This window comes from Tachysurus vachellii, chromosome 1 (genome assembly GCF_030014155.1).
Source record: "Tachysurus vachellii isolate PV-2020 chromosome 1, HZAU_Pvac_v1, whole genome shotgun sequence".
Lineage (NCBI taxonomy): Eukaryota > Metazoa > Chordata > Actinopteri > Siluriformes > Bagridae > Tachysurus > Tachysurus vachellii.
This window is the reverse complement of record NC_083460.1, coordinates 21,946,959-21,958,810: the sequence shown is the minus strand read 5'-3', so window position 1 is coordinate 21,958,810 and position 11,852 is coordinate 21,946,959. Positions and strand designations below refer to the sequence as shown.

Genomic DNA, 11,852 nt, shown 5'->3' with positions numbered 1-11,852 from the left:
ACACTGGGAAAATACAACCTTTTACATTTACTTTTATTTAAATAGAGACTCAGAAAGAAGAAGAAGCACTTGATGTTATAAAACCAAAGAGAAAATTTTCTTTTTTACTTTAAGCTGTGTTTTGTTCCAACAGTAACTTGCTGGAGGATGTGAGTATCTGTATTTAGAGCTTTCCTGTGAAGGAGTCGTACATGGAAACACCACAGACACTTCCATCTCCTGAGGTTCTCAAACAAGAAAAAAAAACTTACAGGGCTTCAAAACAACCTCCATTAAAAAAAAAAAAAAGTGTAAGGCAAAAAAAGGAAAAAAAAAAAAAGCATGCAGTGATAGGGTGAAAAGAGTGTATCAAATGTTCATAGGAGAGCATGTTGAGGAACTCCTGTAACATTGGTTAGATAGATGGATAGATATGTTACAGGAGTTCCTGTTATGGAGTTAAGTTCCTCATGCTCTCCTATGAACCTCTGATGGATGGATGGATGGATGCATGCATAGATGGATAGATACAGATAAATAGACAGACAGACAGATAGATTAGAAAGATAGATAGATGGACAGACAGATAAATAGATAGATTAGATAGACAGACAGACAGATAGATAGATAGATAGCTAGATAGCTAGATAGATAGATAGATAGATAGATAGATAGATAGATGGATGAAGATCCCTCTCTGGGTTATAGGGATGTACAACTGGATTTGTTCATATCTGTAACACAAACGCGTTCACAAACCAACACTTGTTTACCGACTGTTGCTGTTTTTACCCCCTAAAGAGATGTAAACATCAGTAAAGAGAAGAAAAGCAGCGGCAGCAGCAGCAACAGCACTTACTGTGAGCGAGGCACAAAGTTAGAAGCCCAGGCAGGAGGAGTGGAAGCTTCATGGTCAATAAACGTCCCACACACTCACTTATAAAGTTACTCTTTACACACGTACGGCTAGTAAACACATTAATCCTCTACACCGGACACGAAGCAGACACAGAACTCATTTCTAAACGCGGTGTTTTGGTGAAACGTCCACAGGCTGAGTTTCTGTACCGAACACCGCTGAAGACTCGCGCTGAACTGAAGCAGCTCAGCGAGAGGAAAAGTGCAACAGCTGCAGCGCGAGCGCCGGACCGTACCAAAGCCCTCAGCGGGCGGGGGGGGATTCTTCTTTAGAAAGACTGAAATATCCTATTTACTCCGCATCAAGGGACGTAACCTACAGCAGGAGAGTCAAAGAAAACCGAAACGACACGCAGTTATAACCAAAGGCGTAGTGAGAAGTTTGTCAATATTAAATGCACTGTCAGATAATACACTAAAATAGGACGCACCTTTTGTAACAGTGGTAACGTCCATGGCGTAAACAACTAAAAGTATTATTATTATTATTATTATTATTATTATTAATGCTATTTTAAAGTTAAATAGATGCTCATAAGATGCTGTGTCACTCAAACACAACTTAATGCTGTGTCACTCAAACATATATACATTTAAAGAACTTTTAGATCATTAAATGTAATGTTTACCTGCTGAAAAACCAGCAATCAAGTAATTAAATTAAATTAAAATAAGGTTTTAGTAAAACTAAAACCTTTTTTTTTTTTTTTTTTTTTTTTTAAAGTGTACAACAAAATATAGAGAAAAGCAAAAATGACCTCAAGGAAGCAAAACTCCTCTAACGTTGACATCTATGAGATAAATAATCATATAAGTGTGAAAGTGATTAGTTAGTAAGTGTAACGCTGAGCATAACACACTGAGGCGAGAGCACACTTAACACGTTATAAAGCGTTATAATGTCTATTAGTGTTAATGAGGCCTAAAACAGAACATGCATGAGTCTAATCCACTAGACATTTCAGATTACAGTTTCAGATTACATTTCAAATTCAGATTCAGCCTACAGTACAGACAAAAAATATCTTAATAAGGTCATTCCGAGCAATCAGAAGAGCTTCAGAGTTCAGTGAGACTCTACACATCTCTGGAAGTGAACTGCAGAGATGGACAACATTGTTCCAAAAGGTCATTCATCCACTTTTGGTGTCTTGGGGATGCTGTCTAACACCAAATCACCCATGGGTCGAGATCTGTGGTGTGCAACCTAAAGGATAGGTCAGAAAACACACCTCTTGGCCTAACACACCTGCTCTGGTCCTCCAGGAGAAATGGGGATGAGTTTAGGATCTTAGGGGTTCAGCTATTTTTACTGAAACATGTTACAGGTTCTCACAGCAATTCTACTGCTGCCTTATACTCTCAGCCCATGTACTGTTGCGTTATACTCAGCCTCAACGTCCTGTAAGTCCTGCTCGGTATCATGATTGAGATTCAGTCTCATTAAGACTGAGTTGTGCCTTGGTTCTGGCAGCCCGATTCGGATGAGTTCATCTCTGTCTCTGCATGGCGGTGTGTGGGCCAGATGAAAGTGGAAACCTGGCACTGCGCCATCACTCCTTTTGTTATCTGAACTGAACGCACTAGCAATTAAATTTAGAAATACTACACATCAAAAAGATTTACCTCTTCAATTTAAACAGAGCAATGTAATAAACGCTGGCATGGATAAGCCTTTGCTTCCATGCTCTTTTGTTTCACTTTATTGCTTTCAAATTTTTTATTACAAATATCATGTTTGTTCTAACATATATGGTTTTATGATGACTTGTCTTGCTGAGTTTTTTTCTTTCTTTTTTTTTTTCTTGCTGCTGCTTTGGACAGGCCGCTCTTAAAAGTTTTAGTCTTAACCAGGCTCTTGTTTACATGAAAATAAATGTAAAAGAAGCCTTTATAACCCAATCCAGTAAAGAATTCAGCTTGAAGGAGGCACACAGATGCGAGGGCAAAGTTTCTGCTTTGATTCAAACGAGAGAAACAAAACGACTACACAATAAACACAGAACACTAGCAGAACGAGATGCGGAATCGGCAAACAGGCACCGACGAGGCAAGACTGAGTCAGAACACGTTAAACAGAGAATGGTCATAAAACACACACACACACGCACACACACAAAGAGGGAGATGACAAAAGCTTGGAATCGTCACAGACACAATGCTGGAGCGAGACGTGACATAGAGTCAGGGTTATTTATGGAGTGTGATTAGGTGTTCACACACACACACACACACACACACAAAATAAAGCTTCTGGAAATTAGGAACAGAAGTTGTTTTAAAACCCAACGTGTATTGCATAATAAGGATAGTGTGTTATTTCAGTCTTCAGACCTCAGGTGAGTTTATTCAGTTTATTGGGATCAGGAACATCATTTGGATTTAAAGCTCATTTTTGGAAGACTGCAGTTTCTCTGATCATTTATATCATTTCAGATGATTTATGAATGCTGTCTAAAGTATTTTCAGTAAGCTGAAACTGCACGAGTAGGAAACCCGGCGCTGTAGACCTCAGAGGAACAACATGTAAGAAAAACCTTCTGCTTGATTCATTTCTGGATCATTTCATCACAACTTGGAGTCACATGCAGCTCAGGAAGAGCAGGAAGGGGAAAGCGATGATCTGTAGGTCATTTTCTTCTCACTATCCTCTTGATAAACTCTTATTATATTGCTCGTGTAGTGAAGTGTCTTCTGGGTAACTGGACTATAGATGTCAGCTTAATGGACAGAATCTTATGGTTGTGATGAAATCAACCACCAGCTGTGTTACAAAACAGCAAAATATCTTCTTGCCTGAGATGAGATTCACTTCTGGAAAAAAAAGGAGAAAAGAGATTACCTGCTTATTAAATAATGAAATAATGCCAATGACAGAGGAAGCAGAGCTCCACCTTCTTATTTAGGACATATTTAAATCATCAGCCTTTTATCTTAACTTTGGAAAGATCCACATCGACAAACAAATGAGTGTGTAGGTCTCTTTAATCTCCTTCAGGTTTTAAATAGAAATGAGAACAGGATACAGCAAGCAATTGAGCTCTCTCTCTCTCTCTCTCTCTCTCTCTCTCTCTCTCTCTCTCTCTCTTTCTTTCTTTCTCTCTCCAGTGAGATGCAGATTTAGAACAGAAACAGACAAATACAAAACTACAACCCTATAACAAACAACAAACATATCAGTGGAAATGTCTAGAAGTCATTTTTACAGAAAACAGAATATTATTGAAGAGAGATTTCTGTTCATCTTCATCTTCACCAAAAATAAGTTTCACCGAGAAGATGCAAGAAGAGTCAATTCAGATTTTTCCTTTAATTTGTTGCTCGTCTGTACGACACATGAACATAATCTGTAGCGTAATCTTTGATCCCACTTCATCACATAAACAGACTACAACGCTACAGTGTGGTTTTAGCCCCGGTAAACCTTCCACTTGCTAATTCGTTGTTGTGCTGAAGAAACATTCTCGCAAGGAATGTGGGACGCTTTGAAAACCGCTGTGAACTTTAGTGGCTCACGCTGTTCTGAGCAGGCCACCGCGTCCGAGCTGATGTATTTTTAGCCCTGGCCCATGACAGTCGTGTCCAGCAGTGAATACACTTAACACTCAAATAGCTCCAAGATTTCATGTACATTTAGATGAATTCATTTAATCCTACTTCACTGACACATCCTGTGATCATCACCAGGACACAAAACAGGAAACCATCATGGATCGGATAAAGTAAACATCATCTGATTAAAGTACAAATTACACAAAGGAATTACGAATAGAACCAGGATTGATTTTAGTGTTTCAACCAAAAAAGCTGTTCCGGATTCCTGCTATTCAGTGAGGAGGCACACGGCCACAGAGTCTAACACATGATAAACCTTTCTCATACGTCATACAATGTTTTGTGCAGTATAACAACAAGGTTTATTAAACAATTACAGCAAGTATATTAATTACTGCAAACCGGCTCCAGATGAAAAGGGACGACTGATCGACCGTTTTCAAAACCGCTTCCTTTTAGTCTGTTATGATGTGAGCCAAAGTGGAAAGCAGCAGAGGACGTGGGAGGCAGTTGGACCATCATACAAGGTTTTTTTGTGTGTTGATTTTTTTTTTCAAAGTGGCACACACCTACCCACAAACACACAGTATCCTTCGTAGCCCTCGTCTCAAAACCACTAAAATGCTTCCTTTATCACTATATTATATTAAACACACACACACACACACACACACACACACACACACACACACACACACACACACACACACACAGATCAGCCATGACTTTGTTAACACACTGACGGGTTAAGTAAATATCACTGATTATCTGGTTACAGTGTCACCTGTTAAAGGTGCGGTTTATTAGACAGGAAGTCAACAGTCAGCCAGAAAAAATGGGACCTGAGTGTCTTTAACAAGTGCAGTATTGTTGATGGCTTGTTATGGATTTGACCTCATGAGAAAATTTTACATTATACGACCAAATGATGATGATGATGCCACATGACCACTGATCCCTGACTCTGATTCAACCCCACTGAACACATTTAGGGTGAACTGGAACTGGAGTCTCCTGAACATCCCAACATCAGTGTCTGATCTCACTAATGCTCCAACATCGAGTGAAAAACCTTCCAGAAGAGAACAGTGGAGATTATTATACCAAAAAGTGTGAGACTAACTCTGCAGTTCTAAATGGTCACATATAGGTGTGATGGTCAGAAGTGCACATACGTTTATACAGACTATATAAAGAGGTGTATCTAAGAAGTAGGTGAAGCTAATAGTTAGCAGTTTAGTCACATAGATTGGTCAAGTTGTCCATTCTTTTTTGGACCAAACGGTTATTTAGAAAATTTACATAATGCATGAGATTAAAAATGTGTCCAAGAAAAAAAAACTCAACACAGTCTTAATGACTGATCCTGATTTAAACCCGGCAGAGATTCTCTGATTCAAACAAAGCCAACTTCTAAAACAAACCTCCAGGCTGATCAGCTGAAAGACTATAACTTGTGTAAATTCCATTTTTTTTTGGCCAAACTGCTCTTTTAAACCATAGTTCAGTTCTTGTTCAGTTTATTATAGTGTGTGTGTTGCTCTCCACCCTGTATCAAGGCTAAAGGTGAAAAATTCTTCCATGTTTGTCCTTTAAGCCTGAAGGTAAAGCTCAGATGTCTCACTGAGGATCTGATACATTTCTCTCATCGGTTCTTTTTTATATTGTAAAGCTCAAAGATGCCAGGTGTGAGATTCTCTCTCTCTCTCTCTCTCTCTCTCTCTCTCTCTCTCTCTGATTTGGTGTCTCAGTTACACTATAAGTTCCTTTACAAATAAAATAATAATACATAATTGGTGCTGTTTTAATGCCTAGTGACTGTAAAATGGTTTGTTAATGAAAGAAACGGTGTCTAATTTGACTCCAATGTGCTCGCTGTGACTATTCTAGTCCCGCTGACCAACACGTGCCCTCAACGACACAACTGCATCCAAGAATGATTCATCTGGCTCGGGCTGCATTTCAGAAAGCAACGAGGCCTTAAATTATGTTTGGACGCCGAACTCATTTGGGAATAGAAGTGGACCGAGGTTATGAAGCAAGCCTGAAAGAACAATGTTTTTTTATACTGACGTCTGTGTATCTTGGTTAAAGGCCTGGTATTTTATTTTATTTTTTTCAGGATGGCCCAGCAGTGGAGGTCTATGGCTAGAAAAAAATAAATAAATAAAAGACTTGAACTATTTATCTACGTAGGTAGACAGCATAAAAATAAAGGACAGCTACACACATACAGTATAGATCGCTTTCATTTTTGACATTTAACTGTATTGAATTGTTGAACGCTGGAGGAGGGAGACAGACGCTCTGATAGTTAAAGTGGGCTCATCGTATATCTGAATTCACTTTCTTATCGACACTATTGATTTTTTTAAACTCAATTACTGCACAAGAAGAGACAAGCCGGGATCTATGACGAGCGAAAGGGTTTAAATCCTTGTTAAGCAGCCGAGGCTTTGGTTTGGTCCACTTGTAGTGTTTAGTGCTGTTCTGTCTTCACTCATTACCATTTCATAGCCATGTGACTGTAACTACTGTGTAACAACACACTGTGTAATTGTGTAATACTGTGTAATAACACAATAGCTGCATGAACTGAGGATTGTGACATGATTCTGGACTCAAGTCATTCAGCATCATTAATTTTGTAGCGTTTTCTTTTAATGGATTATCAGGACCTTTACGGGGGGTGTTTCGGCAACAAAGAATCTTCAGAGCAGAAAGAAAGAGGAAAGAATGATCGAGGTCACGGTCTGGCAGTGAAGAGTCCAGCCTTCATATTCAGCCATCATTGATTCGAAGATCGATACGTTTGCGGGTTGCATCGTCGTCTCTGATTGATGGGGTTCTTCATCTTTTCTCCTGGCTGGGTGTTACTTCACCAGGCTTTTAAACCAGCGCTGGATTGCAACGTTTATAGAAAGTCAAAATGACAAGCCTCGGCAATAACACAAGCCAATTATGGGGAATTTTCTGCTGTACTGTACAGTTTTTTTGTCATCAGAAACACAAAGCAACTCATCTGAAGCTCAAGAGTTGAGAAGAGACACAAATAGAGAGGCACTTTCCCTTAGCACACACACACACACACACACACACACACACAAACAAACACACACACATATACACACATATACACTGTATACACACTGTGTGTATACAGATGTGATTTTTTTTTTCTTTCTGCAAAATGAAACAGCCGCTTCAATGTTAGTGGTACTGCACTGCTTTTAAGCTCTTACAGATGATTGATGTGTAGTGCACACATACACACATACACACACACACACACATTTTGGAGGGTGGAGTTTTGCAGCTGTGTCAATATGCTACTATGCAATCAAAAAGATTTTCCCTTTTCAGTCCTACCTTTGGCATCTCCACAAGAGGCCTCAGCTTTTGTGTTTGTGTGTGTGTACAGTACATGTAGTATTTGCGCTCACCACACCTAATGATCACACAACGTCTTGCTGAGGTTCCTAGCTTGTGCAGATTTACTGCGATAAAAGCAAGCATCAAAGACGCTGATTGCTTTTGTGAGATGTTTTAGCAGACAGATGAAGCATTTTAAAGATGAAAAGAACAGAATCAAGAAAAGATCTAAGCGGGTTGGTGACATGGCTGGGCTTAGCTGCTCACCTGATCGCACGCTTGCACTCCTTTAACCCCCACCACCACCACCACTACCATACCAGTCTTTTTTAAAGCTTTTTTCAATACCTTTTCGTTTAATATAATTTTATCTTTTTTTTTATCCTGGTTGCTTTAAAAATGCTAGCACTACCTCACAGCCATCTATCTATACTCGATCACTTAACGTTAGCTGGTGTGTAAAACACACTAAAGGAAAATGTGCCTGGGAATTTCTGTAAGTTAATGCACCTGCTACTTTTGAGTCTGTTCTAATCCTTATAATCATGAGTGGCAGCGAGGATGTGGTCAAGCATGGGCCAGGAACGTGTAGGTATCCAGTCATTGTCAGCGCCTGGCTGCGGCTTACGGCTGCCTATTTATGTATGCGCTTCAGTTTGTCCTCAGAAGACTTTCAGGCACCAGAGAGAAAGAGCGAGATAGAGAGAGAGAGAGAGAGAGAGAGAGAGAGAGAGAGAGAGAGAGAGAGAGAGATTTAAGGAGCTGTCCTGACCTGGCATGACCCGCCTAATCTGAAAGTTATCCGAGAAGAAGGAAGCTGTGACTTGACGTAGCATAGTTTTGATTTATTTTGTGGGTGTGTGTGTGGGTGTGTTTAGGACTGCTGAAAAGCCAAAGCGGTATTTAATAAACAGAGAAACAGCCTTACACTCTGTCCAGTCTCGTCCATTGTCCTGAATCCCCTCCCCATTTACTGGAGTGATGAGGTCACAGCTGATTACTGACCACAGATACACATATGAACATTGGTAGCACAAACGCAACCAGATACAGATAGTGGCATTTTGTTATTCTTCAATTTTATGTCAATGATTTGCCAGCAATCTGATCTGGCCAAGGCTTTACAACCCTGAGGTAGCCATGGACACTCAACTGTCCTTTCCCACGCATGCTGCTAATGTGACATGCTCATGACGGTTTCTTTTCTACAACATCAGAAGGATTCAACCATTTTTATCCACACAGGCTGCTCTGACATTTTTCACTTGTCATTTTAAGACTGCTGCAGTACAGCTCTCTGATGGCAGGTCTACCTATGAACGCAATTCATCTTCTGCAAATGAGCCTCCATATGTTATCACATACCAATTCTGCAGCTGCAGGAATCGGATTCAAATCACTGATCCTTGCCTACAAAGCCAGAAATGGACCAGCTCCCTCTTACCTCAAAGCTTTTATCAGTCCTCACACTGCACCTTGCTCTCTCAGATCTACCAGCACTGTTAGACTGGTCCCACCATCTCTCAGGGTATGAGGTAGGAATACAGCAAGACTTTTCGCTGTTCTGGCACCAAGGTGGTGGAATGAACTTCCCGTCACTGGCTGTCTTCAAACGATTAGTAAAGACCTACCTGTTCCTGAAACTCTTAAACTAATGCCTATTTTCTCTGTTTTTCTTGGTGTACTTAAAAATACAACAGAGTTTTTGGTCGATGGTATCCTAAGTCTGTATCCTAGTGAACCAGTGTTAATGTATTCATTGATGATGACTTTAGTCTGCCAAATACCGCAATTGTAAATGTAAATGTAAATATATTAAACAAAGGGCAAACCTTTGCTCTGAAGAGGAATTTGGTGGAATGTGTGTTGTGACATCACACAACGTGACTCCACCTGAATCTGAGAATCATCAGTATCATTTTGAAAAATCGCAAGCTCCATAAGTTCTTGCATGATTTGCCAAAATACAGACTGAGAAAGATCATAAATACATCTTTTCAGAGGTTTTTGCGTGTGTACGACGATCATCTCAATTTGAACCCTGGAGTTATATAAAATCTCTCTATTTCACATGTAAATGCTCCACTTGTCCATTGCATCAGGGATGATAACCAGAGGAAAGGCAAACATTAATATTCAGCTGCTGGCATCTCTTGTCATGAGATGTGAAATTGACACGAATTGGACCCCTGAGTCAAGGCTACGGTAATATCTAAAGACACATTTTCTGCAGTTTCCATGGCAGTGGGTAATTCTTTTTGGAGAGGCATCAGCAGACGTGCCATTGAAACAAGTCAATTATGAGCAAATTGGGATAGAAAATCTTGGGAGATCATTTCCTTTGGCTGGGTTAAGCTTCCTACAATAAAAAGCTTTTTGGATACAGGATTAAGAGGAGTATGATGACGTTATACTGTTCCTGCTGGCGTACTTTGTGGTGTCTTGCTCAACTAGCAGTGAGAGGTCAGGATAGGAGAACAGATCTTTGAAGTTTAGTAAAGCCTCAGAAGAAGAAGATTCATTTCTATTTGAAACATTTAGTGTTGCCTTTTCAGAGAGCCATGAGCAGGGAAGGTATGGAGCAACCTCATATAGAAAGGACTGAAACCTTTACCTCCTTTTAACCCTTGAATATCAAGAACATAATCAAGAAGTGATTAAATTCCCATTTCTGTACGTTGATGAAATATCAGTTTGGCAGAAGGATAGGAAGCTCGCTCAGAAGTGGAGTAACCAATACTGTATGTTATCTCTATAGACATTGACAAAGAATAGTCTAGTTCAAGCCCCAGCACTGCCAAGCTGCTGCTGTTGGGCCCATGAGCCTGATCCTTAACCGTCTCACTGCTGCAGGGGACTGTATCATGGCTGACTCTGTGCTCTGGCTTCAGGTTCATAACAAACTGGGATATGCAATAGATTTCAATGTATATATGACAAATAAGGATTTCTTCTGTTCTGTACAGACACTGTGGATCAGCTAGTGTCCCTCAGACTGACAGCAGAGAGAGTCTGACCAGTAGCTGTTCCATTATGGTATCATTTATAGCATAGGGATTGTTTTCTTGTCACACATCTAGTACAATGTTTATTTCTTAAACTCAATCGCAAATCTAAATTAAAAATGGGGCCTTAAAGCAATGCAAGGAACAACATTGCGAGCATTTTGGCTGTACGTCATGTCTCACACACTTCAGTACACAGACCGACAGCTTCACTGTTATTCTCTAAATGCACCACTTTCCTGGCTCTGGTCCTGTTATGGTGAGATAACACACCAAACACAGCTGCTTTCTGGTGTGTCAATAAACTCCATTTTCCGCCTAGTTTTCTCCATTAGAAACAGAATGCTAACTGTCATGATAAAAACTGCATGAGTGAACGCATTAGTTACAGCTGGTGCGCAATTAACACCACCAACAGCGAGCCACAATCGCTGAAAATTAAACATAATGTACATGATTGTCACAACCTATTTACTGCACACTTCCTTTAATAGAGTGATAATTGGTGTGTGATTGGACATGACTGTCTATCTTCTATAATCAATTTTAAACTAAATAAATAAATAGAACCTGAAAAACAACCATGTGATATCCAACTCTTTCTGTACTCTATATGCGCTAGAGTGTGAAATCGCTCTGGGCCTTTCGGCTGTACTCACTGACAGGATTAATTAAAAATGCATTAAATAAAGAAAAGGGAGGAGAAAGAAAGAAAACGGACAGCTATTTTTCCGAGCATGATGAGTGTATTGTTTGTAATAATAGTACTTTTTATGCTCAAACCCACACTAATGACAGATTTAAGATAATTGCTGGTAGCATTAAAGTTGACATTTGCGTCAAATTTGCAATTTGTTCCTCATTTTCAGAGAATCTTGTCTTTGGGTTTGATCTGATCTGATGACCTTTTTGCTTATTTTCTCATGTCTGCCTCTATATCAGCCTTTCACCTTTCTGCCTGCCTTTTGACTACATCTGTGAATTGTAAGCTTTTAAAATCAAAAATACTTGCAAAAATACTGA

At 39.7% G+C, this 11,852-nt stretch overlaps 1 protein-coding gene across 2 annotated transcripts in view; it reads right to left on the bottom strand.

Annotated features, from left to right (window-relative positions):
- Positions 1-1,080, bottom strand: part of lrp4 (low density lipoprotein receptor-related protein 4) — a 68,274-nt gene extending 67,194 nt beyond the window's left edge. For both annotated transcript variants that reach the window (XM_060877239.1, XM_060877244.1), the window contains exon 1: positions 839-1,080. In XM_060877239.1, coding sequence (XP_060733222.1) covers positions 839-890 — 52 coding nt within the window. In that variant the 5' untranslated portion in view covers positions 891-1,080. The remainder of the gene's footprint in view (positions 1-838) is intronic.
- Positions 1,081-11,852: the final 10,772 nt, after the last annotated feature.